Source organism: Pectinophora gossypiella, chromosome 12, assembly GCF_024362695.1.
Source record: "Pectinophora gossypiella chromosome 12, ilPecGoss1.1, whole genome shotgun sequence".
NCBI classification, from domain to species: Eukaryota; Metazoa; Arthropoda; class Insecta; order Lepidoptera; family Gelechiidae; genus Pectinophora; species Pectinophora gossypiella.
In genome coordinates, this window is record NC_065415.1 from 4,583,035 (window position 1) to 4,610,863 (window position 27,829).

Below are 27,829 nucleotides of genomic sequence, written 5' to 3' on the forward strand. Positions count from 1 at the left end.
TGCATTAGTTTTGCAAAAGATAATTACACAAAAATAGCTCAGGGCTACGTGCAAAACGTTCTCAGACATAAAGTTGGAATGTTGACAGTTTTTAACATATTTGAGGTGTGTAGAGCAGCGAGGTGGAGTATGCTCCTCCAGTCGTTTGAAGGGAGGCCTGTGCCCAGCAGTGGAACGTATATAGGCTCTTATGTTATGAGTAGATAATTTAGCTGACGAAAAGTGGGTATCTGCACCTTTGTCTGATCCCCTTGAGGACCGTATGTATATATGAGTATGAGTTGGTAAACGATGTAAAAGATGAACTGTTTATTTGCTCATCGCCAGGCATATAAGCAGTTAATAGGTAGGTATAACTTAGAACTTAACTATCTGCTATGATGAGTTGTGGCTCTGTATGTAATTAATACTAAAATCCTCCCGTATTTAAGCTTTTATTATTTGCAATCAAACAATTTCGCGCTCATACACAAACAAGCCCGATTCTTCGTTTTTCTATTTATCGTCTACCTATGCTTTGTTGAATGAATATTCTGAGTTGGATGGATATATCACGATACATTACTTCTCGGATTTTATAGCAGACGATTGAGATGGTTCAGGTGAATTCGATACCCTGATAGGTGACGATACCACCGGCCCTCGATTGGCTTTAATTTCGTCAATAGTCTGTAAAACCCTTATTTTAAATTGTCTCATTTGACTTTCAGTCATAGTGTCAAATTCTCCCAACAAGCTAAGGAAGAAATACTGCATTGGGTGTGTAGCTGTTGTTTCAGCAGTTTCATTTCTAGATTGCTTATCTGTCATGCACTCGATATACGTCTTATCAACCTCTGTTATAAGTCGTTTTCTAGCACGATTCGAATGATGACTAGCTGCAATTGGTTCAGCAAAAATGCGCGGTGTGGGACCTTCAACATTAGCATCATAAACTTCATCATTTTCGTCATCACTAGTATCTCCTGCCTCATTTTTAGCTTGCGTTGATTCATTAGCCTCTTCTAATTCCTGGGATACATCATCTTCACTACCTGGTGCGTATTCTGTGTCAGGACCTAAACCTAATTGAGGTTTCAGGTATGGTAATATAAATGCTAAATCATCGGCTAGGTAGTACCGTTTCTTTGGTTTCCATACGTTATGTTTCCATTCATATCCAGATGTAGCTTTTTGGGATTTTTGACTTCTAATAAATGACGACCGTATATTCCTCCATTTTTCTTTGCAATCGTGAACTGAAAAATAAGATTTTTGGTAGTGAAAGTTCGTTTGCATATTTTTCTTCTTAATGGTGGAAGGAATAGGAAGTACATTTACCGGCAGTGGACTAAAGTACCGACTACAAGTACAAAACACAGCCGGATGTTTCACCTAGAGTGGCTTCTGTAGCCATCGAGAAGTAGAGTCGCGACGCCAACACCGCGTCGTCACTTAGTCCACACATTATGACATTTTATTGTGAAAATTCGAGAATACTTAGGAACGTGGACAGTTTTACACGTGTGTCTTTACCTTCAGGGATACAGGCGCAATGCTATGGTAAGGCAGATGTTGGACAAGACACTTGCTCTATATCGCCATTGCCGCCGCCCTTTGCCCTCCCAGAACCATAGAATATGAACACTCACTACCACGGACATGGCAGCAAAAATAAATGGGTAGGGAAGTAGACAGCGCGAGGCGAAAACGACTGAATAAAGTAACCAGTAGATAGGTAATACCAAAGACAACAGGGTAGGTAGTAGCCAAGGAAAAAGAGTTAAAATGAAAAAAAGTTCGCAATCCCGAAATAAGTGGAGAACACATTGTTGCCAAGTGTCTTTGTTCAGGCGCATTTATCCAGACCGGACAAAAGACACACTAGCGCTTTCAGCTTGAAAACCTATTAAGTAGGTTTAAATGCTACGCTTTCAGCTTAAAAACCTTCTAAGTAAGTAGGTTTAAATGCTAGGCACACTTCACAAAATAATTCCCAACACTAGAAATAACGCACACATTGAAATAACTTACATGCCCACATCAAAAAATGGAAAATGGACACTGAAACTTGGTTCATGGTGCTTCAAATGTAGAGTTCCCGCCACATTCACTACTATAGCAGATATGCTGTTTTTCTATAAGTCTAGGTACTCACCAGTTCGATTCAGAGTCATGGCAATTTCATCCCATGCTTTTTGATTTAACATCTTGTTTGAATATTCCGGCAAATTGTAATTATACAGCAAGGGATATTTCTCTATTTCTTTAGTAATTCTGTAGTGAATATCTCGTTCAACCACGGCCATGGCGCAACGAATATTTTAAATTACGTCGACAAAATTACTGCTTGCAAATGTCGAGACGCAACTGAGCGGTAGGTATGTTGCAGGCCCGCATACCGCGCGGGAGGCGCCCCGCACCCGATCAGACACCGACCCGACATCGCAACAGCAACAACCAATCGGTATGCTGCACTGCCTGCATACCGCGCGTAATCTTTATCAGGGCCATGCTACACTATTGGTCCCTTTACTTCCTATTATTAAATGTGAGCTGTGTATTCTGAATATACCAATATTATGCATGGTTTAAAATGTAGCCAGTAAATGAGCTAAAAAAATCCATGCGAAAATTTCGGGATATCTTAAAATATATCTGCGCAACGATGCGACGCGACAGTCCCACATTTAAACAAGCAAAGAAAATCTTGTATAAGTGTAGCAGGTCCCTATACTTAAAAAAAAAGTGTCAATGATAGTGCTGCCATAATTAAATATAGTATGTTTAATAAGGGAGTTACCGTCCATAACGTACAATAGGTGTTTAATACAGGGGCTTTAAGATAACATATTATTAATTATACTTAATAATAATAATAATAATAATAATAAAGCTTTATTTCAGAAAACATTCAAAACACTTAATTCACACCAATCCCCACGCACTCCATTTATTTTAACATCGTCACACGTCATTTCATAGAATTAAGTGAGGTAAATTTTATTTTGAAATAGCAATACTGATAAAAAAATGTATCAAACAGGACAAGCAGCGGGGAGGCGGGAACGGGACAGTTGCTTTCTTCATTGAATAATCTAAATAATTAATACGAAGTGGTGTTTTGTGGTTAATGATCGCATTAAGTTAGTCGGAAGACATTCGCGAGTGTTATTATATTGGAGTATTCAATAAACAAAGTGTATCTGCCTATTTTCGCTTCGTGTCAGAAAGCCGCTTCATAACTCAAAAGTTTATGCGGACTTTTGAGTTAATTCGTTTGGGGTTCGGAGTAGGAGTCTACTCCGAGGGTGGGGGCTTAGGTTTCATCATCATCACCTTTCATCATTTCATTAATCATCAAGAAAAAAAATACGTCAGACATGGCTGTATGGGCATAGTTCCCTTTGCCTTACCCTTCGGGGAAAACCAAACCAAAAAAAAAAAAAAAAACAGGACAAGCAGCATGGACGTCGTTTTTGTGAGGAGAGTTTTGCGAATTCTTCAAAATAGATCGATAATATTTTTCTTCTGTTAGGACTAACTACGTTAACTTTAAAGTCGTGTTTGATTCGCTTTAATATTTATCAATTAATTGTAGTTTCATCGTAGTGCGTTGCGTTATATGCGATAAAATCGTTAATGATAAATGATTCAGTAGGTTATATTATTTTTTGTTGAAACGTAGCTGTAATTGGATATTATTTTGAAAAAGTGATATAATGATAGCAGAATGAAGTGTCATTACGAAGTATTGTGCATTGCGAAGGAAGCGAGCGTTTCTGAGATCAAAAAAGCTTATCGTAAGCTCGCACTGCAGTGGCACCCTGATAAAAACTTGGATAATCTTGTAGAAGCTAAAGAACAGTTTCAACTAGTCCAGAATGCCTACGAAGTCCTCTCAGACCCTCAAGAGAGAGCCTGGTAAGTTTTCTTGTAAGATACCTACGTTTATTTTAATAGTTCTTATGACAGCTGTTAGGAATCACTAAATTAGATGCATCATTATTCATTTCAGTCGTGTACCGATTATTACTTATTAATAAAAAATACATATTAAATTATCGGGACGTATTGTGTAATTTGTAGTCCCAAATTAATAAAAATGTTTTATTATTTGAAACAAACTATCAATTTATTTCCATTTGAAGATCTCTTTCCAAATCCATTCTTATTTCCCAAAATACATCAATGACCATACTTACAAAATTCATAATAAAATAACAATGTTCAAGAACAAATTATGGTAGATTTTCCATTTATGGACATCCACACTTAAGATATTAATGCATGAATATTTTGATGGTTATTTTTCAGGTATGACAATCATAGGGAACAACTGTTGCGTGGTGCTGGCAGCTCATACAATGATGACAGTCTGGATGTGTACCCATACTTCAGTCCGTCCTGCTACAAAGGATTCGGGGACGATCCTCAGGGATTCTATGGAGTCTATGCAGAGGTAGAGTTAAATACCAATATTGAAATTTGATAGCCTGCTGCTTGCATGGCATAAACATTTTTTTTTTCATTATGTGCCCTATCATGTGATCGGTTGACTGACCAGAAGCAGTTAATATGGCTATTTTTAAAGGCATGTAGGACAGAGCCCTCATTAGTTGGCTGCATTCATTGATGTTAGGTGCTACTAATTTTTTGGCACTATATATTATACCAAAAACATCTTCACATTTGCCTCTTCTTAGTTACCTTAATGAACTTAACACTCAATGTAGGTTTGATTGAGTTGTTATATCTTTTTTTACTTCTCTGGTGTGAATTGTGAGTTTCACACTAGAGAAGTGTCAGGATATACTGCACCTTAAATTCACAAAAAGGAAGGAAGGTGCATCTAATTAATTTACCAAACATTTATCTAAACCAATCAAGACTATCCTTTAATATTTAGTACTGAGCAATAAATCTACTAGATAAGAGAGAAGGGTAATTAATTTTCTTTAATTGCAATGCCGGTTTTAATGTACCTAAGCAGAAGGTTTGAATAAAAAGTTGTCTAGTTGAAATGGGAGAAGCTTGTATTGTTTCAACACTTTTCTGTACCTAGCCTTTGTTCGAAACCTACTTCTGTTGCGTACCAAACTTTATTGTTCTCTTATTGTTACAAAACATTGTTCAGTAAATGTGTACTGCTGTGACAATAACTTTTTCCGTGATCAAGCGTACCACCTTTTTTTAACTGCTCTGTATGAATTTTATTCTTACCAAACCAAAATGAAGCCCATTATTTTGAATGTTGCAGGTATTCTCCAAACTGACAGCAGAGGAGACAGATTTCCTTGATGATCCGGAAGACGTGGCTAAAATACCCAAGTTTGGAAACTCCACTACTCCTTACGAGGAAGTGCATGAGTTCTATGCATATTGGATGGCATTCTCAACTAATAAAAGTAAGTAACTTCATATTTTAACCACTCTGCTGGTCTTTTAGTAATGGCTTTTACTACTTAGTCAAATGAGATACATTTACGAAACATCAAAACGATAAATATATAACGGGAAATACTGTTCAAGTGACTTCATCCATAAAAGTGTTCAACCATATGATTGTTACTTAAATAATAATTAAAATTCGAAAATAAGTCAAAAAGTAATATAATAATATGGATTTTTATCACCTTGAACTGGCTTCTATTTCTAGATTAACATTTTATAATTTATCTTTGATCCAGTTAATACCGTAAAACACGTAGAATATGTCCAGCTGCTTATCTTACCATGTCTGCTCTCCCCAAAATACTGTAAAAACGATAGGTAGTAAATTAAGTACATTATAATCTCATCATCATCATCAGCCCATTAACGTCCCCACTGCTGGGGCACGGGCCTTCCCTATGGATGGATAGGGAGATTGGGCCTTAAACCACCGCGCGGGCCCAGTGCGGATTGGTGGTTATTAACGACTGCTAATGCAGCCGGGACCAACGGCTTAACGTACCTTCCGAAGCACGGAGGACCTCGAGATGAAAACTTTTTTTTTGTGGTCACCCATCCTATGACCGGCCTCTGCGAAAGTTGCTTTACTTCAACAATCGCAGACCGAGCGCGTTTACCGCTGCGCCACCGAGCTCCTCAATCAACAATCAATAATCTAATTGTTGTCAAAGAAGGTTTTCTTCAATAATTTCTTTGTAATTTCCAGGCTATGTGTGGCTGGATCAATACGAAATCCAGCAAGGCGACAACCGTAGAGTGATCAAGTTGATGGAGAAGGAAAATAACAAGATACGTCAGAAGGCCCGCAAGGAGCGGAACGAGGAGATCAGGAGGCTGGTCAGCTTCGTACGGAGGAAGGACAAACGGGTCATTGAACACACCAGGCTGCTACAGGAGAAGGCCGAAGAGAATAAGAGAAAGGTATGCGCTTATGAAGCATATCAAGTATATATGGTGTATTATGAACAAATGCTTGCTAAAAAAATCTATTGGTATGATTTGTTCCAGGCATGGATATGACTCATCTTAAAAAGTACTATGATAGTTTATTTTCTAAAGCATCTAGCAGAAATATATCTAATTGTTATATCTTTTCAGGCAGAACAAATGAGAAGGGACAGGATAATTCAGAGGCAGAAGGAAATACAAGAAGCAAAGAAAAGGGAAGGTGAAACCTCTTTTATACAAAGTGAAGAGTACCAGAAGAAACTTAGCGAGATTGAATCACTTTTAGCAGAAGAATTCGGCCTATCATCTGATGATGACACTATTAGTGAAGGTGGAATGGAAAGCAGTAATGAGGAGAGTTCTAAGACTGAAGAGGTAATTTTATCCTAACCAATATTATAAATGCTAAAAGAGTGTTAAGTGTTATACTTTCAAATCTTAATTCAATTGATCATCGTTAAATTTTCATACCAGTCCCCAAGGATACTTTAAAGGGCCCTTTTCAGGGATGGATCAAAATGGCGGGCGCGGGTTACATAATTAATCATTTTGTCGTGATAGATTGTAACAGTGTAATGCAATAGAATAACTATGGTTGGTTGATAACATTGATTATGGGAAATACACTTAAGTGAAATTTCAAATTTGCAGGCAAGTGAAACATCGAAAACGACAGCAAAAACTTCGAAATCTAAAGCAGCTATGAGAAATCTATACTGCTCTGCTTGTAATAAGCTATTTAAAAATATCAAGTCATTTGAAAACCACGAAAATAGTAAGAAACATAAGGAAAATGTTGCAAATATGACCCTGGAGGATGATATAGATATTTCAGATCATGAACAAGTTGATGATGATGAAGTAGAAATTCCTATAAAGGAAGAAGGGAAAGTGAATGGTCAGACCGAAGAAGAAGAGGATGCAAATTCTACATCTGACATAGAAGACAATGATATCAGGGAAACTCTTAGTGACGATTCTGACAAAGTGCAGGTTAGTAACCTAGCTTTAATGTTATTTTTAAGCAGATTTTGTTGAAGTAGAACCATCAGGGCTTATGTTAGGGGCTATTAATTATACTACACTGTTTGTTTATTACAGTGTGTTTTTAATTAATAAAGTATTTATAAAATCTTTAGGTTAGGTAAGCGGAACCTGTGAGTAATGGGATAATGCTAGGGAGATGATGATAGAGTCAATTTGTGTGACCTATATGTCCTTTCAAAATAGTTTCTAAAATTCACTTGCAGGCACTACCCAAAAGCCAGAAAAAGAAGAAAAACAAAAAGAAGTCATTTATCGCAATGCCGGAAAGTGAGGGCAATGATAGTCACGACGAGATGAGCTTTAATGAAATAGAGGGGCCCTCCCGCAGTAGGAAAGCCAAGAAATTCAACATGCTGAAGAGCCAGATACAGGCTAAAAAGGAAGCTAGTCTAAAGAAAGGATCCCAATCTCAGACCTCAACAGAAAACTTATGTGAAGTCTCAAGTACAACACCCACAGATGATGCACTTGGAGATTCAGCTTTGCCTAAAGACAAACCAACATTACCCAAAGCTCAAAGAAATATAAAGACAAAGAAGCTAGTAGATAGGAAGCCTAGAACTCAAAATACTGAAACAGAAGATTCGAGCACAGCTCTTAATCTTAGATGTGCAGTCTGTCAAACAGACTTCCCGTCTAAGAATAAATTGTTTGAACATTTAAAAAAGACAGGGCACTCGGTGCCCCTCCCACAAACTAGCTTCACTCAACCTAAGAAAGGCAAAAGAGCTAATAGATAAACCGGCAATTTATTTAGATAGGTTAAAGGTATGAATTAATCAGTGAAGATCTTTACAAGTTGTAAATTGACTTATCAATCTATTTATTGAAATTATGATCATTGTCATCATTAAAAGTATGCCTATTGAATGTTGCAGTATCATTTCCTTTAACGACTAAGACAAACTGTTATTTAAGATAGAAATATAATATTTATTAGGTAACTTTAAACATGTAAATCACATTCACATTGAAATAAAGAATTGCACTTCATGGTCATACACAAATGTTAGTTTTAACTTTTATGTTTTTAATCACAAGGTATGTAGAAATTTTAATCATTACAATTAATTGAATTATAGTCCATATTGTTAATATGTAGTAACATGTTATTTGATTATTTACAAACTTTCTGACTGAAAAACAACAACATAGTGTAATTAAATAACTACTGCTACATAGTAGAGTGGCAAATGTACATTAACAATATGCAACAGACAAATCTCTTTAAGAGGTGTCTACCTCTACACAATCAAATCTGACTGGAGGTTCCCCCATGTTAACTACACAAAAATATTCTTCTGTGGCACCATTCACTCGAACTCTGGAATGTCTGCGAAGCTGTAACCCGGATACTCCTTATATGCGTAATATGCTATTCTTATGTGATATGCTCCTGGCAGGAACATGATTCCACCTAACAGAATCATAGGCCACAGACGGTCGGAGTATTTGGTATCAATGTGTCCAGTGACAATGAGACTGCCGACTATAAGCAACGTAGTTCCAACGACGAACAGGAATGTGGCTAAAGAGATCGCTTTCCAAGGTATCTTCGGAGGCGGCATCTCGAACTGGGCGTCAGAGAAGCCGCTGTCGTCCGTCGGGACCTTCGAGTACCCATCCCGCTGGCGGTTATTAAATCTCAGCCGGGACATTTTCAATTTGGTCAGGTGGTCTGCAAATATGAAAAATGTATGATTACAGAAACACGACTCGCTTGCAGACTTTGTAAAACACCACTAAAGGACGTCCTTTGTAAATCGCATCGTCTAAATCTATTAATTATTAAGAATTCGGCCGGATCAATAGTGGCAGTCTATTTGTATCAATGATGTTATTGATTTGTAACCGTTTGTAACCTAATTATACAATTTGGTGCAAGTTTAAATACTGTAACGATAAATACCCCCAGTCTCTTGCTCGTCAGGATAATCAAGAGCGAAGTAATCAATTGTGGAATCACTTAATTATTTCGATCGATTATCGTTTTCAAGACGAACGCCGACTGAAACACAATAAACAAACTGTCAGTCAGTGTCAGCTGATTGTTGACAGTTTTTTTTTTTCTCTAGCCGTCGCTGGATCTTTGACGATTAGATTTCGTTTCATTTGAAAGCAAAGACTTGGTGCCATACATCCTATTTGTATTTGTAACTTTTTACGTTTTTGCCGATGAAACAACTATAGTAAGTTTTTGTTACAAGTTTTGGGAACAATGAAAAACCAGTAGGAAGATACCTACGTACAATGTGTTCATCTGCTTACCATACCGTGTGTGTTATGCACAGGGATATAATGATTATGTCTAGCTGTTTATCTAAAGTTATTTGGTCATAGAAGGATGATAGACAGGTAAGGTAACCAAATAGTAAACTTCACTAAATTATAATATTTACTTTCATCAACAAAAAGTCCTCGGCCATCGTCAGCAGAGCTCGTGTATTCGTGCGATGGAAAGAAATTCGGCCTACCCACTCAACGTTTACTTAACCTGTACCTAAACCATTATGTAAAATGTTTTTCTTTAGGTTATGACTCACCTTTGATATGTTGAAGTAAAAGCGTCATTTAAACGGGGATAGCTGCGGATTAGCAGCACGTTCACTCAGCCACCCATACTTTACCTACTGCCTGCCAACAAACAAAGTTCAATTCATCAGACATCTACTATGTTAGATTGGGAGCGGATTAAAAAAATACTAGATACTAAGTGCTATATTGTACTGTATTCTTTCTTGTGTACTTATGTTTAAAACTCAGAATAAGTCTGTGGCTTAAAATGTTTCTTCGTTATGTGCAAAAAAAGTACTTATATTTGCATTTTTAACCGTCTTCAAACAAAGGAGTAAATTGTCTTCCAACAAATTGGGCTCTACCCACCCCATTAGGGATATCTGGCGTCATTACGTATGTATCTCAAAAAATGCTTCCAAAAACGCTATTCAACAAATCTACATAATAAATTCCGATGCACTGCTCCAAAATAACTAACACCAGTAGTCGTTTATCTGAAAGGACGTTTTAAATATTTGGCAGTTTGCCACAGAAAAACCATATCCTTTGCGTCATAGTGGCAGGAGACTGCGGGCTCAAATGCCCTTGACCCAGCGCCGCATTTAAGCATAGGCTACACAGGCTGTAGCCTAAGGGCCCTCGCCGCAAAGGGGCCCACAGTTACGTGCCGTTCCCGGGAATATTCCTGATGTAAAAACTCTTTAATAGTAAAGACACTGGCAGCTATGTTTTCAAATTCTTCTTTCTTATATTCTATCTGCCTAAAGGCTAGCTAAAAAAGTTCTTTTTACGTAACTTCTGCGCCTTTTTACTGCCCGGGAAGGGCACATCACTGACAAAAGGACTGTTCCCAGAAATAGGCATAATAATTATTTAGAAAACTACCTACGTAGGAATAGATGGAAATGTAGGTACTTAATTTTCTACTTACCAATGTGAGGTGAATTGGAGCTGAAATTACTAGGATTCCCTATATTCAAAAAAGTTTTATGGGAAAATTAAAAACATGGAATCAATGGGGTCCCCACCACAAGTGTAACCTAGGAGACCACAGATCCTAAATGCGGCGCTGCCTTGACCCAATGCGTCGCTGCAGCGGACAAATGCACCTTGATATACTGGCCATGAGCTTTTAAAAAGTTAAATCATCACCTATTTTTTTAAATTTCGAACGTCTAAAATGTAAATTGCTCCAATAATATAAGCAACCAACTCTCGCTATTGAAAGTTATGAAGTAGGTAGGTACAATTACAAAGAAAATAAAGGAGATCATCGGCTCTCCATACTTTGGCCGGCCCAAATTTGAAAGTGCCGGCCAGAGAAAAAAAATGTGTCGAACCTTTCGAGTAGATTGCTCTGATCATTTTTTACTATGACACCAAACGTGTATGACCATTAGTTTGGCTTTAATTGGATTTTAAAAATCACGATTTTTCATACATTTTATAAAAAAAAATATTATGTCCGTTTGGAAAAAGGGAATACAGGCGTATTACAAAGGACCGTTAGAACATTGATTAGTATGGCGCCAAACTTCTATGACCATTATTTTGACGTTTATTGGACTTTCCGTTTTGGTTAATATGTTAAAATGCCGGCAATCGAAAAGAATACGTCGAATCCGTCTAATAGTTGCTTCTCAATATTTTTTAATATGACACCAAACATCTATGACCATTATTTTGACTTTTATTGGAATTTACGTTTTAGTTCAAATGTGAAAAGTGCCGACCAGCAAAAATACCATGTAGACAGTGTCGAGTAGATGCCTATTAACATTTTTTTCTATAGCACCAAACGTGTACGATCATTAGGTTGGCTTTTATTTTATTTTGAAAATCTTGATTTCTTATTTATTTTGTTTAAAAATAAAGTGCTTTGGGCAAAAATTGCGATACGGCGGATTACAAACGACTCTTAATACAACTTTGAACATTTAATAATCTGGCGCAAAACATTTTTGACCATTATTTTGACTTTGGCTTTTATTGGACTTTTTAAAATCTTTATTTTTTTATACATTTTAACAATGACAACAAGCAGAGCTTTTCCAATGACTAGTTATTAGTCAGATTTTGTGTTTTTGTTTTGTGTGTTGATAGGTGAACTTCTATATTAATACCATCTGATTTTAGGTATGACGTTGGCTGTAGTTTTTGCATTCCACTCAACGTTACGGCCTAAGTTTAGGTTGAATTATTATGACCGTAGATGGTTACCACCCTCCAAAGATAAGCTTGCCATCTAGTGACGAAACTCGTATTTTGGCATGACGTCTGAAGTAGCTGTTAGGGAAGACAGGAGTCGGGCAGTTGTACTTTGCATGTATGCCGATCACAATGTCCTGGTGCTACTCGGCCGATAACGTAGTACCTCTATCACCCCACTGTATTTTCCTTGTATACACACTTTTCTTAAAAAAAAGTAGCTTCTAAAGCGTAAACGCAAACCTATTTTTAATTTATAAAAATGTGTTAAAAAGACGACTATATTACGCCTTTAGCAAGATAGTTGCATTATCACCAGATAAAAACTTTTTTCGCCAAAGTGTAGGTACATAGATACCTAAACACCAGATTTTTGAAATATCGAATCAAGTCCAAAATAGTGGTCATAGACGTTTAATTCCATAGTAATAAACATTTTGACGATCCTTTACATAACGTGCCTGTTATATTATATTTTTTTTACAAAATGAATCAAAAATCAAGTTTTTTTTTTAATCTAACAAAAGCCAAACTAATGGTCATACACATTTTTATCATAGTGAATAATGTTTACAGGTATCTTCTCGATAGCTTTGACATGTGTTTTTTGCTGACCGGCACTTTTCACACAGAAACTATAACGTAAAGTCCAACAAAAGTCAAAATAATGGTCATAGACGTTTGGTGCCCTAATAATAAAAGGTCAAACGGATAAGTTATAACGGATTATACTAATATTGTTTCTTGGCCAGCACTTCACATTTTCACCAAAAATGTATGAAAATTCATGTTTTTTTAATTCGAATAAAACCGAAAATATTGACCCTACAGCTTTGGTGCCATAGTAATAAATGCTCAGACGGATAAGTTCTAAGGATATATACCATTATTGTTACTTGGCCGGCACTTTACAATTTGACCAAAAATGTATGAAAAATACAGTTTTTTGAATTCGAATAAAACCGAAGATATTGACCCTACAGCTTTGGTGCCATAGTAATAAATGCTCAGGTGGATAATATCTAACGGAATATAGCAAAATTATTTTTTGGCCGGCACTTTGACTTCTGGGCCGAAATCCGATGATCTCCTTTCTAACTCTATTAAAAAAAATGTTATTAAGTACTAGGTATAATTTAATAAGCTGAGTAAATAATTAAAAACACTACCAGTTGAAATACCTAGTGTCTACATACAATTTCTTAACATGATAATTGTTACCTACCTTTACTTAAAACATAAATTGGATTAAAAGATAACGCAAAATTATTTGCGTAATTTTCAAGCGGAACAAAACCCTCCGTGTATCTCGTGGATTAGAGGGCTATTTATTAGCGCATATTTTTCTTTCATTCCCTTTGTTCCTGACTAACATTACTGGACAGTTATTAGTCTATTCTTTGTTGTAACATACAGACACAACTTCTCATTATCCGTTCATTACCAACAAAGATATCTTTTAACAGAAACAACATGAAATGTACCGCAGTGCTTAATTGCTTTAGCGTAGTGATAACTTTCAGCAGATTAAATTCGCTAGACCAGTCATCAGATATCACTTAGCTAAGTAAAGTAAGTAGTAGATATAGAGGGCGATAATGTGGCGTGCATGGTAACAACGGACGCCATACAAATCTGGCTGCCCGCCAAAACAAGGAAGTTCGCGCCCTAGGTGAAAGTGGCGCCAATCGATACCGCCCCACTGCGAACAGCTGATCCCGACACCCCTCTGCGTGTCGCTAACAAATCTAGACCCATCGAACATAATAACTAACTTGAAAGCTTATCCAACTAAACTGTTTAAAGACGTACCCACTGAATCATTCAAACCGGGTAGGCGGCAGGTAGGTACACTTGTAAACAAAAGTTCATTCCAAATCAAGCGAGCTACGAAAATGGCGGCAATGTCAAAAGAACAGAAAATGTAGCATGCAAGTTACAAACCATTACTGATGGAAAACACCACAAAATCATGGCTCACCTCGAATATTTATGCAAATGCAGGCGAATATAGCACATGTAGGGACTGCGTGTTGGTGTATGGTGGTTAAGTTGAGGCGGTGGGCCGGGCGGCGGGCGCATGCGCGCTGGATGCGGCGGCGGCGCGCGCACCCGGCGGTGACAGCAGGCAGCCGGCCACTCCGCCGGCAGACCGACTCCGAGGTACACGCGCGCTATCGCCCGCTGCGCACAGCAACGCCGGCCCCTGCGGCCAGGAGCCTCCGGCGCTTCCACCACCCTTACACTACCACTCCATCTGCGGGGGCAAAGCGCCACGGACGCCGGCGTTCGCACACGGGGCTCGCTCTCAAAAGGTACCGTCCATTATACATTGACATGTCCGCCCTGAATCGCTTTTCACTGCCACATCCGATTCACCTATTACTATAAACATTCTCCCCTGTGTCATACGCAGGGTCGCTAAGCTGCATTATGACAAAAAGAGCAATACATCAACCGATTCCCTTTGTGCAAAATAAGGGCAGAGGTTAATCCCTTAATGACAAGTAGCGTATTGTGTCTGACCTTCCCTCCTTACGGCTTCTCTATTCTACAACTCACAATTGAAAGTAAACCCGCACATATCTAATGCAATTTATAACCTTTCTATCTATAAATATTATAATTTATTGTATAGTACCTATATGTGTGACATTTTATGATTTCGTGTTAACATTCCTTTATGCTAAACACGCAGGAAAACTGACGGAAGTTGCGTTTATATTGTAGCAATATTAATAGGTCTAATTTACAAAATCATTGCGTGATTACAGCCTAAATCTGTTAGAATTTGATATTACCTGCAAATAGCCTCAAATAGAGCTATTAGATTGATTGGATTAAATTCTACGAAACAGATTGGCTGACCATTTTATACCTTAACAACTGACGACTGCATTTTGATTCCATATTTTGCGAATCAATTTTCCCTTTTGACAATTATCTAGCGAATTTAAAATATTACCTAATAGTAATAATAATAAATATTATGTGAAATTGTTTAATAACTTTTATGAGCGACTGTCCTGTTGGACTACGGTATCATAAGTATGTCATTCCCTAGACTTACATCTAGTTATTTTATTGACGCTACACTACCCCTAATAACGCATAACTCTGACTTTACTAAAGTAGGTACTATACAAACTTACGTGAATTGGTTTCTAATAAGATTTCACATCGCAATAACATTATAATTTCAACGCAATTTCGCACAGAAGACAACAAAGAAAGGACTTCGATAGAGGAATCCGCAATGCGTAAGAAGAATGGAAGATGGTATTGTGCCGGTTGGCTGTCGATATAAATGATCCATCTTTTTATTTTTAATATTAAGAACTTATAGACATAATTTACTCGTATACCTACATTTTTGCACGTAATTTTCATTAGGTACTTCGAACCTTTGATCATCTTCAAACTATTTCCTGTTACAGTTACTTACATACTCTATAATACTGAATAAGAAATGACGATTAAACAAACAGTCAAATAAGAATAACATTCGACCTTACTGCTTTAATACTAATAAGAATAAGTTTCTCAAGCAACTTTTGGACCTTTAAATGAAATATCTACTGAAACTACAAGACTCTACCGTAAGTAGAACAACCTTGAATAGGTACATAATGCATGAGCTAAAAAGAAACCAAAATTATCTTTCATATTATGACAAATATAAGGTAGTAATATAGGCAGGTTCCTATTATTTCTACTTTATTTTTACACCCAAAAGAGTGAACTTCGCCATGAACCATCTAACTCAATTTTTTTCTTAATAATGTATTCCATGCAAATGTCTTTGAATAGGTTGAATATGATCGGACTATTGCCTGAATCATAGTTTTTTAAAGCTACAAAAACGCAAAGCTTTTGAATGCGGTTCATTCAACATTCCCCCATTCAAAGCTTAAAGCTACCGGAACCCCGGGGCAAAAAAAAATCGTCTTATTTCTTTATTCTAAAGGTCCGGTTTTAATAAATCGTATTTTTTTTTTGGATTACCAGGTAGGATTTAGGTCAAGGTTTTTTTATAAAGTTCATCAAAAGGACTTGTCAAACAAAATTAAGAAGTATTGAAATTTTCTACTCAATAAGGGCTGTCGTAAATAGATTAGTTGTTTTAATAAACTGTTCTTTACTCTCGAGACTCGACCTGGTTTTGTTTGGGTATAATTTTAACCCTATATAAAGCCTTCTTAGAATAATTTAGAGTCTTAGTCGAGATCATAAACAGTAAAAACCGCATACAAATTCATTCAGTGGTTCTCGAGATTAACCTATAAGTACGTACAACAGACTTACTTTATTAAGTATGTGTGGACATAAAGGGAAATTAACCCGGGAGTAAACCCAGTGTTATGGTAAAAACCTGAGACCTCTTCGCTTAAAATAACGTTATCTCTTAAACACACATACTAGGTACATACCAATAGAAAGCAATATTAAAAAATACATCAATAACACTGACAATTTAAATTAGTGCCGATCCGAGAAACCACTTACTTATTTTTTACTTAATTTGACAGCTCTACTAGCTCTATCTTTTTCTTGCACTTATTGTAAGTGAAAGACGGCACTAGATTAAAAGCTGTCAAACTAAAATTACGTTAAGTTTGTGTACGCCAGAATAAGCACCACTGTCATCTTCTCTGAGCTGTAAATAAACAAGTTGTAAAATGCGACTTAATCCGGTTAACCCGTCGTACACAACTTTGCATAGCGAATCACTTTCTGTCGCGGTAACGATATTATAAGCAGCGTTAGGTACTTAAAAGCGACAGCTTTATTAAAAAGTGAAGAATTTTCCAAACACGCGACGGAATAAATTCAACATTAGCTTTTGAATTTGTATACCTACTGCGATTTAAAAGTGGAAGTTCAGAAATTGAAAGGCCCTTTAGTTTCCACGAAGCTCACGAGAAGTTTCAAGACTTAGACAGTTCACAACTTGTAATAGAAGTAGGTGAACATGAGATATGTTTTAGAGCTAGTACCTACCTAGTAATGTTAGTCTCTAAAAATATATTATGTAAGTACTTAATTAGGTACATTTCCATTAAGACTGAAATAGACGCCATAATCTTTACTTTTTTTATTATAATCTTTGAATTTAATTTCTCTGGTAAACCATATAAAATACTTTTTACAAAAGTTCTACATAATTTGTCAATACCGTTCTTTCTTTATCTATTATGTTTTCCAATTTCGACTTTGTTAGGTACCGATAAAATTGAAAAGTGAGTAGGCGCTTGGCATTTGGGAAGCGCTTTTAATGTGTTGTCTCTGAAAAACTTTACCCATTGATGTATAATTAGAATTTACCAATCAAAACTAAAATAGAAGGCAAGTTCGTAACAAAAACGAAGTGTAATCTGTAGGTTATCTTTGTTACTTAATAGTGAGAAAACATACGAAGCAAAAATACACAATAAAATAAATTATCTTATCTTATCTAAAAATACATTGACTGAAAATAAACAAAATGGATTTCCAAGCTCCAAAAACTTAAATTTTGTCAAGTCCAAAAGTCCAAGTCCGTGAGGCCACTTAAGGACTTCTTGAACTATCAACATGATCGAAGTATTTAAGTGGATTTGGGACTTCTTCAACTTGGCCGTTCATTTTCACTTCAATAGAAAAAGTTAACCAAAAAAATCACGTACTTATAAATCAAATAATATATCAGTCTAGCGTTTGATCTTGAGGCTTTTCCCTCCTTAAAACTATAATAGAAGCCTGAATCCTACATTTTCTTCGTTCAATTTCCTCCAGGGAAAATCACGATTGTAATACCAAACGGAATACTTTTTCTCTTCTATGATTGTAATCTGAGACCGTAAGAACCTTCACTCAAAGTGCTATTTTGGCTCGAAGTGGTAATGCCTCGAATAAGTGATGCTAGGGAATAAGGCTTTCAGATCCGACGTAATGGTACCTGAAATGGAAACCTTTAAAGGTGTTATTAGCAGCTAACCTCTCTGGGGTAAAGAAGAAATTGTTTAATTTCATTACTAATTTAGCCTGTCATCTAAAGTATCACTAAATAATTTGGTGGAATAATTTATATTTGTGGGTTCCGTTAACCTTAAAATTTGGGAATCCTTATCTTAATCTATCTATATCTAAAACCTTAATATTTTCCTTAAATGCAGAAATTTTATCTAGATTCATCCGTACAAAAATAAAATTAAAAATGATGGATGAATATGAATATATCTTTGGATGCATAACGATCATGTAATATATTATTTTTAATTTTAGAGCGTTTTACTAACAATGGCATTGATTGTAAACTCAATTGAAAAAAAAACTCAATAAAAGAAAATGACAGGTACTTGCAACTTACTTACTTAAGAGTTGTCTGGGAATTAACACTGACTATAGGTGTTTAACATTTGCTTAAAACTTGAAGTACGGTACGGTTGTACTTAAGCAACTTTATAAATAGCTACTGAACAAAGAAAAGTTATGGATTTTGATAGGAGTTACTATTCGTGTAGTTACGTTATTAACTAATTACCAGCAAGATTTAAATTAAACCACATTTCAGAATTTTGTACATTATGCCACAAAGATTTTTTAAGAACCTGTAATAATACTTAGCTTAGGCTTTTTTTACGAAAATGCTACTATCGGTATATTTTACGTTCTCTTCTTCTTATCGTGTGGATTGTGATGCGAAATACCAGCCTCATCAACCCAGGTTCTTATCAACTTTAGTGGCTCAATAGCCGCTAAAGTTGACATGAATCATGTAACGACTACTTACATATTTACATCAGTAAGCAGTAACCGGGACCAACAACGGCTTAACGTGCCTACCGAAGCACGGATCATCTTACTTTCGGACAATCAAGTTACCAGCCTTTAATGTCCTAACCAAACTAGGGATCACAAAGTGAAAGTCTTCTTCTTCTATCGTGTGGGTTGTGAGGTGAATTACCAACCTCATCTACCCTGGTGTCAGGGTTACTATTGAGCCGCCAAAGGCCCCTGACATGACTCATATAACGACTACGTACTTATATCAGTAAGTAGTAACCGGGACCAACGGCTTAACGTGCCTTCCGAAGCACGGATCGTCTTACTTTCGGACAATCAGGTGATCAGCCTGTAACGTCCTAACCAAACTAGGGACCACAAAGTAATTTTTGTGATATGTCCCCACCGGGAATCGAACCCAGGACCTCCGGATCGTGAGCCCAACGCTCAACCACTGGACCACGGAGGCCGTTACAAAGTGAAAGTGATGTTAGGTTTATAAACGTAAATTATATAAATTCTCTAACGAGATAGAATCTTTCCCTGAGCCTTTCACCCAGCAACACGATTTGAGTTCCAATTTTCCCAACACCTTAGGCTAAAGCCCTTGCGGAGACTATTGAGTTATTGGAAGTATTTTATCGGAATTTCAATTTTATCGCGAACATTTCTTACCCTTCCATAAAGCTTGATGCACACGCAGTGTGATGTGCCGTTCCCAAATTGGGAACATTCCCGGCAATAAAAAGGCGCATAACTTATGTAAAAATAGCTTTATTGTCAAACCCTTAGGCAGAGAAGACCAGAGTACAAGAAAGAAGAATTTGAAAATAAAAGCAGCCAGTGTCTTTACAAAAGTGTTAAGAAGAGTTTTTTTTACAACGGGAACGGGAACTTTCCCAATTTGGGAACATTCCCAGGCACGTGAAGTGATGTCACTTCACACGCAAGGTAGACCGGTGTGTTTTGGGCCGGCAACTTTTTTTGAACTTCATTCATGGAAAATATATTGAAAAGTCAGATAAATTATAGACGGGAGTTCCCAGGCTGTAGTGTAGTGTACCTATTAGTGTAGTGCAATATGGTTTAGTTTAGTGTAGTGTACTACACTACACACTACAGCTTTTCCTTTCTGACTTTTTGAGGGAGGTAAGGTAGGTAGGTAACAACGTACAGCATACATCTGATCTACTCACTGCCCACAATCAAGAAAAAAAACGTCTCTATAAATGAGTACCAAAACAAAACATTTACACAAATAACAAAACACGCACCGATCGCTCATGTACTTCGTCTGGGGGAACGCGTGCGCTTCTTAACTCCCCTCTTTTATTTCTCTGAGCTTGAGAATGACAACAGAGCAAAAATAACATAGTGTACAGCCTACCGGGAAAGACATAACATAAACAGTCTATATACGTCCCACTGCTGGGCACAGGCCTACCCTCAAACAACAGAGGAAGCACTGCTCAACTGCGGGTTGGTGGTGTTTTACGGCTAACAGCCGAGATGAACGGCTTAACGTGCCCTCCGCACTACAAAAGAGAGAGAAAAGAACTATCGTTCTTACAGCTGACATTCTAATCAAGCGATATTTAATGGTATATTTTAATATTCATGTTTATATTACACACATATGAAATCAAACATCGAATAATCATACGTAGAGATATACACAGAAATTCACCGTGTTACAAAACCCCGCTTTCAGGCCTGCAATCGACTCTACTTGTGGAGACCCAAAAGCTCGCGTTTACGAGTATATTCAATTCTGAGACGCTTGCCCAATTTCCTGACCCTTTGTGAAACAAGCATTAAAAGTTATACAAAGTTTAACGGAGAAAATACGTACCGCTGCATTTTTCCTGACCAACATCGGATGATGGATGGCTTCCTCAAATAAACAAAAAACTAAATATTATTTCCTGCTTTACGGAGTAACACAATTTTCAGAGTCAAGTTTGCTTGTATTTTTTTTATCAAAACAGGCTTGCGTTTGACCAAAGTCTCACCTGAAGGTAAGTCAATATACAGGGTGTTAGTGCCATCGTATCGAAAACTTTGAGAGATGATTCAGACCATGATTCTGAGTTGATATCAAGTGGAATTTTCCATAGCAAAAATATTGTCAAAATAATTTAAAAACACTCAAATAATCATGAATTCTGCCACGGAAAATTCCACTTGATATTAATTCAGATTATGAGCGGAATCATCCCCCTCAGTATTCATGACGAAGTCACTAACAGCCTGTCTCTCTCTCTTTATTTAAGAGCTGCGCTCTTGTCGGTGTAATGAAGGCTCATTACTCCATAGATAGGGCGTATAGAACGGTGGTTGCCCCAATCGCCTTCCGTTCCGCAGTACACCGACCAATTTCTCAATCAGTGATGTTCTAGCTAGAGCCCTACCAGAATCCATTTCCTCGGCCTCCAACCAGTGCTGATACCGCTGCTGCCCGGCATCAGGGATGCGCTTATGAAGTAGCGGCGCCTACTCGTTACGTCACAAGATCGTCATAGAACTTAAGTAGCATTTTATAGGCACCACCACCACCACCGGGTGGAGAGTTACCGTTCGATAAATAGTATTCTTCATTCTATGCTATTGTGTCTGGAAAACCGGACCTTACGAGTTTAAATGGAATGGAATTTTGGATGTAAGTAGGTAGATTATCCCAAGGCTTCAGTGGTACAGTCGAGGGTTGGTCGGAGTCCAGGTGATTTGGCGCCGTCGAGATGAACCAGCACAGCTATCATGGCTCCGAGCCAACGGTCCATCTGTCTTGTTTACCAGCGTTCAATGTAATCTGATGCGGGGGTTAAATTGCCCGTGATACTGGAGATTTGCTAAAGTTATGACTATCTGTACGGTTTAGTTGGATAGGAGGAATGGAGGAATGTTACATTGGTAATATAAAGGGAAAAGCAGATCTACCGTTTAGATGCTGCAAGAAAATCCTCGGCATAGGGCCCTAGACGCTCTTTAAAAAAAACAATCATCGTTGTACGGTTTAGTAATTTGGCTGCCTAATTTCAGTTCCCACACAGTTAATCCCATGCATTCATAGCTTCTAAATAATCAGTAACCTTATAATAACCTTTTTTTGTCTGTACAATTTAATAAGTACCTAGTTTTATAATAACCTAATTCACGATTACAACTGAATTGAATTGGCGTAGTATATCCTCATTGTGAAGGTAGTCACTCTAGTCCTGTGTGTCACCAGCTTGCTTCTCAAACGGGGAGCACCGGTTCGTTTACAGTGTCCTAAAAAGGCATACAGCAATACGGACCTTTTTTTAAATATAGGCTCTCGTTTGACCACAATCTCACACCTGATGGTCAGTGACACGCTAGCCTTGAAGACTCCCAGATTATAACGACCTGGAAAAACAGAACTCCGCTAAAAAGGGTAATATTATTATAATTACACAAGCAAGTTATCAGCTCATAGTAAATTATGTTCTACTAGTTATTAACCGGTATTATTGGTTGTGACTCTTGTGACTGTTTCCAATATTATACAACTTTCATTAAACCCAGTTAATACTATACAGCTCTTCTAAATCGAAAAGCTGCCCAGATATATATAGCCACCAGTTGACTTGATGGTGACGAATTCCCAAGATGGATATGACGAACCGAAACAAAATAGAGAATTCTCTCTTATGTATAAGGAATCTTAATATTCAGGCAAACGTTTCCATAAGTAGGTGCTTATAAAAAAACCCTGACAGAGTTCGAAATTAGAAAGTTTAAATCGCGTACATTTATAATGATTTCGATCTCGTTTTTAAACTTTTCCCCGAAGTTTAGACTGTCATTGATATAATATACATATATATTTATTTATAGGCGCTGTATTTTATACAGTAACCGTTATTGTCTGTTAGTTAGCTTGGTTGGTTGCCTTATAGCAGGCTTTTCTTTGCTCTGCTACGAGTTGGTGAAAGAACACCCAGATTCGAATTCGTAGCGTTTATCGTAGTTGGACAGAACTACGACGGGACATAGGAATATAAATAAACAAGTTGATTGGACGTTGATTGATGGAAAATAGAGGTTGCATCCCAGCGTGTTCTAGCTAAAAGCTTTCATGTAACTATGATGGGGTGATGTCTCCAGTAAGTATGTTGTTATAATAAATCTAGTTCGGCACCTATACGAATTGGTGCATGGTTTATTCATGGGAAAAAACAGCATGGAGTACCATGCTATTTTTCCGGGCTTTTCTTTTCATATCTTCTTCTTCTATCGTGTGGGTTGTGAGGTAAATTACCAACCTCATCAACCCTGGCGTCAGGGTTATTATTCAGCCGCCAAAGGCCCCTGACATTGCTCATGTAACGATTACTCACTTACATCAGTAAGTAGTAACCGGGACCACCGACTTCACGTGCCTTCCGAAGCACGGATCATCTTACTTTCAGACAAAGACAAACTGGGGATCACAAAGATGATTTTTATGATATGTCTCCACCGGGATTAGAACCCGGAACCTCCGGATCGTGAGTTCAACGCCCAACCACTGGACCACAGAGGCCATGAGGCATCTCTGAACACATAAAACAAACCGCCAGAACGACTGAATAAAGTAATATCATTTCCACAAAGCCAGCATGACACCAGCCTTCGTAACTTATTTACGACTTCGCATCGACAATAAAAAATATGTTGACGTTTTAAAACTTTGGAGAGTAATATTTTGAAAATTGGCTCGACCTGTCGTGGCAGGAAGCCAAGGTCTGCGTTCCTTGTGTGTCCACTGAGCTTACTAGCTAATTGCAAACTGCATCAGGAAATTAAAACTATTTGTCTCTTAGCTTCATTACAATTAGATTGCAATCCTCATTTGTGTAATGAGGTCGTTTTATCCGGATAATTCTATCTAGTTCGCTTTCGTAGAGAGATTTTGCTTCGAATGTTTATGTAAGAATTACGTATATGTACCTATGCTGTATGCATCAGTAGGTACAGTTAGAGAATAATAGATCGAGATTGTATTGTACATACTCGAGTTAATGACGTGTCCCTTAATTGGCATACCCTATTAATTTTCATAACATAGGTACCCACATCATACCATACTTGGCATAAAGTATTTTTTACGCAGGTACTGTTATGCGAAATTTAAATAGTATGCTTTTTAATGTAGATCCAACGGCCTCCGGTCCAGTGGTTGAGCGTTATGCTCACGATCCAGAGGTCTCGGGTTCAAATCCCGGCGGTGACAAATCACAAAAATGACTTTGTGATCCCTAGTTTTCTTAGGACATTACAGGCTGATCACCTGCTTGTCCAAAAGTAAGATGATCCGTGCTTCGGAAGGCACGTTAAGCCGTCGGTCCCGGTTATTACTTACTGATGTAAGTACGTAGTCGTTACATGAAACATCTCAAGGGCCTATGGCGGCTCAATAATAACCCTGACACCAGGGTTGATGGGTTGGTAATCCACCCACACGATAGAAGAAGAAGAAGAAGAATGTAGATCCTCAAAATGAGCTGGATTTTTTTTCCAATCTACTAACGACTTTAAAATCACTTCAAATCGAATGTGCAGATACTGTCAAGCGACAGTCCGCACCAACGCAGTTGGCGGCGAAGCTTGTTTGTAATCCGCCGAAACCTATGGCTACATTAGATCTCACAAGGTCGCAATGGCTATTCGGACTGCAAATCATCAGCTCGAGCCCTTACTTTTTCATAACACAAGAACCGCGCGGACGACTGGATTCCCTGTTTATGACCAAGTCAACCATAAATATTTTAGCTAAGTATAGCAATACTACAATAGTTTTGATAGTCTATGGCTAGTTAGAGAAAAACTCAATATAATAAAATGGTGTAACCTTTTCGTGCCAGAAAATAAATATCGTGATTCTATAAATCCGCCTTTTTTCTATGTTGCCCTCATCAAGCTATTCGAAGGACTTAAAATTATATGTATATGTAGGGCACATCCGCGTGTCATGTGAAAATTGCCTTAGTCCTGATTTCCCGGGTCTCTGTTTTGCAAGCATTAAATATAAAGGTCAACCGGAGCGAAAGGGACTAATCAAATTTTAGAAATAGTACTTTCCTGATTACCTTATTTATTATTTACACGAAATAAGGACGTTGTAGAAAAGGGACAGGAAGTTTGCGTGAAACTGCGCATTCACTTTTGCTTGAAAAGACCGGATTAATGATTCGACAACAACGGTGAACTCCGACCATTAACGTTACGTTAGCCCAATACCTTCATACGTCGCTTAGAAACTGTAAATTTCCAGTGGAAAATTAATGTAGATTGATACATAAGTACATACGTACGTGAACTTTCACGCCCGTAATCTGTGTATGGAGTGAGCCACAAGTAATCACAAGGTAACATCTCATGGACACTTGGCAAGACGGGAAGATAACAGATGGACTAACGATGTTTCTGAATGGTGGCCAAGGGATGGTACACGATATCGAGGCAGATGAGACTTGCACAAGACCGGAAAGGATGGGGTGAAAGGGAGGAGGCCTATACCCAGCAGTGGGTGGATACCGACTGAGTAGATAGACAGAGAACATCTCTCGTATGGGTTGTCATTTTGAGATCAACGACAGACCTCATCAACTCTGATGTCAGGGTTACAATTGAGCCGCCAAAAGCCTCTGAGGTGGCTTAATGTAACGACTACATACTTAGTTAGAAACCGAATGCTTAACGCGCCCTGCCAAGCATGCATTCATCTGATTTCAGACTGCAATATTCTGGCCAAACTAGGCTTTTGTTAAACGTGTTCCTCACCAGAAATCGAACCCAGAACCTTCCGATCGATACAAAGCCTTAAGATGAATATGACGGGTTCAAATCCCGTCCGCGTCAGATATTTTTCGATTTAAATTTCTCTTTATGAATATGATGACCGTATTATGAGTGATCCTCTCATCGCCCATACGATGGCAGCCTACCTTCCTTCATAGGTTTAATGAAACACACGAATTTCCGATGGAAAATGTGTAGGGCGGGGTTTACATAAATATTGACACAACCGTCAATTACGTCGATTCTGGTTAACACAAACATAATTTTATTTTGATAATTCTAAAACTGGCTTTATACAAACAGCACTATTTATAGAATTGTCACCCTAAAATAAAATAAAGTTTAGTCCACTATTAATAATAATAAAAAAAAATATTTCCAAACAGATTTGTACAAGTGTGTAGTGACACACTGAGATTAAACGGAAGACAAATAAATATGTACAAATTAATTGTTGAATTCTGATCTCCAAACTAAGCTTAAAGGCCTGTATCTTGGAGAGTCTAGGCACCGTATTGCGACACCGTATCTAGGCTTTGCATAAGGTTGATTATCTATATCTCATTTATTTATTTCTGTGATAAGTGTAAGTGATAAAGTAAAGTTAGTCGCATGTTAGGTACCTGTATGACAAATGATCTCATCATCTCTCTAGCATTATCCCGTTTTCCACGGGGTCCACTTACCTAACCTGAAGATTTGACAGGTCTGGTTTTACACAGACGCGACTGCCTGTCTGACCTTCACGCGAAGTTAAAATCAACCCAATATAGATTAGGTCACATACATCCGAAACGTATTTCTCGGGAATGTGGGGTTTTCACAATGTTTACTATTATGGTAAACGATGTCAGTTAAAAGCGAAACACCAGATTTTGATAAATTCTTTCACCAGTACAGCGCTACATCATTCCTGAGTGCCATAGGCTATTTTGACAACCGAAGCCTGATAAAAACAGAGGCGGTAACAACGGGAACAGGGGGGTTAAAATGGCTAAATAATAATGGCTGCATCGAAGCAATTCATCTAAAATATTGTCATATTGATGACCCACCTCACAACCCACACGATAGAAGAAGAATCTAAAATATTGGCGCATATTAAAAGTAAGTGCGCAATGCAAAGAAATGTCAAATTGCAGTATTGTTTTTTTAGATGAATTGCTACGATGTGGCCCTTTTAACCCCTTAGTTCTGTTTCAGTTCGCGGGATATTTTTAATGAGTGTTCGGGATTTTAATGCAGCCGTTCACATAGAAAATCGAGCGGCGCAGTTTCATGCTTCCGCCGCCCCCGGTAACGCTTCTATGTGCTATGAAATTAAAACCACTTACAGCAGTCACGCCTGTATCCTCGAAGGGTAGGACAGGTGCATAGTCCACCCACTCATTACACATTACATCATCATTGTACATTACATCAGTTTAAGTTTATGACATTGTGTAACATGAATTAAGTACATTAAGTATAACACAAAGTATGTAAGATTAATTACATACGAATATTAAATTACTGTCGTTGTGTCTTGTTGACAATGTCCTGATATTAATATAAATATAGACGTTATATTATAAGGATAATAAGAAGACAGGAAACAGTGTAAGGCGATAGCGCAGACGACATGTTCATAATATGACGGCGAATGGGAAAATAATTCATGTCTATAGGTATTTTTTACTTAATGCGGTTAATGGATATGAATTTTATATCAGTATTTTATAGGTACTTACTTATTGTTGCGTGATTATATTATGGGTCTTTCAAAATTCTTTATAGTAGGTACCTACTGAACATGTTATGTACCTAGTTCAGAGTTCAAATAGGTTATTTCAGGTTAATACCCACAGTTCGCAAACTTGCCAAGCCGCCTAAAAGTTCTAACTAGATTTGATACCTACCTCTATAAAATAGGGACTAGCAGTTTTACGACAAATCTTATTAGGTTCAACTTACAAGTAATCAAACAAAAGGCAAATTGCGACCATCTTTAAAACCATGGCGACAAGTGGTTAAGCCAATCAATGTTAATCAAAGCAAAGCAGCTGTAATCAAAATAGAATCTCATTCTAATTACTATTCTATTATCATAAAGAGGTACTTTCCAGGC

The 27,829-nt window shown here is 37.5% G+C and overlaps 4 protein-coding genes across 5 annotated transcripts in view; 2 read left to right on the forward strand and 2 right to left on the reverse strand.

Moving 5' to 3' along the window:
• Positions 1 to 418: 418 nt before the first annotated feature.
• LOC126371519 (uncharacterized) lies at positions 419 to 2,428 on the reverse strand. The gene is made up of 2 exons (XM_050016840.1): positions 2,138 to 2,428; positions 419 to 1,238 (listed from the first exon to the last, which is right to left on the reverse strand). The coding sequence occupies exons 1-2, from the start codon at positions 2,286 to 2,288 to the stop codon at positions 562 to 564; spliced, it is 828 nt and encodes a 275-aa protein (XP_049872797.1). The 5' UTR covers positions 2,289 to 2,428; the 3' UTR covers positions 419 to 561.
• Positions 2,429 to 3,435: 1,007 nt separating this feature from the next.
• Positions 3,436 to 8,298, forward strand: LOC126371470 (dnaJ homolog subfamily C member 21). The gene is made up of 7 exons (XM_050016780.1): positions 3,436 to 3,903; positions 4,297 to 4,441; positions 5,240 to 5,387; positions 6,140 to 6,354; positions 6,532 to 6,756; positions 7,033 to 7,374; positions 7,632 to 8,298. The coding sequence occupies exons 1-7, from the start codon at positions 3,713 to 3,715 to the stop codon at positions 8,166 to 8,168; spliced, it is 1,803 nt and encodes a 600-aa protein (XP_049872737.1). The 5' UTR covers positions 3,436 to 3,712; the 3' UTR covers positions 8,169 to 8,298.
• A 114-nt stretch (positions 8,299 to 8,412) lies between these two features.
• LOC126371554 (transmembrane protein 230-like) lies at positions 8,413 to 14,200 on the reverse strand. 2 transcript variants are annotated; one of them, XM_050016879.1, is made up of 3 exons: positions 14,135 to 14,200; positions 9,972 to 10,062; positions 8,413 to 9,106 (listed from the first exon to the last, which is right to left on the reverse strand). In XM_050016879.1, the coding sequence occupies exons 2-3, from the start codon at positions 9,997 to 9,999 to the stop codon at positions 8,742 to 8,744; spliced, it is 393 nt and encodes a 130-aa protein (XP_049872836.1). In that variant the 5' UTR covers positions 10,000 to 10,062; positions 14,135 to 14,200; the 3' UTR covers positions 8,413 to 8,741. The 2 variants fall into 2 exon arrangements, with proteins under 2 accessions (XP_049872836.1, XP_049872837.1); XM_050016880.1 differs by lacking the exon at positions 14,135 to 14,200 and having other exon boundaries at positions 9,972 to 10,100.
• A 105-nt stretch (positions 14,201 to 14,305) lies between these two features.
• The window catches only part of LOC126371517 (uncharacterized), a 36,483-nt gene continuing 22,959 nt past the window's right edge, over positions 14,306 to 27,829 (forward strand). Inside the window, exon 1 of the mRNA XM_050016837.1 lies at positions 14,306 to 14,468. The gene's annotated coding sequence lies outside the window, so the exon portion shown is untranslated. The remainder of the gene's footprint in view (positions 14,469 to 27,829) is intronic.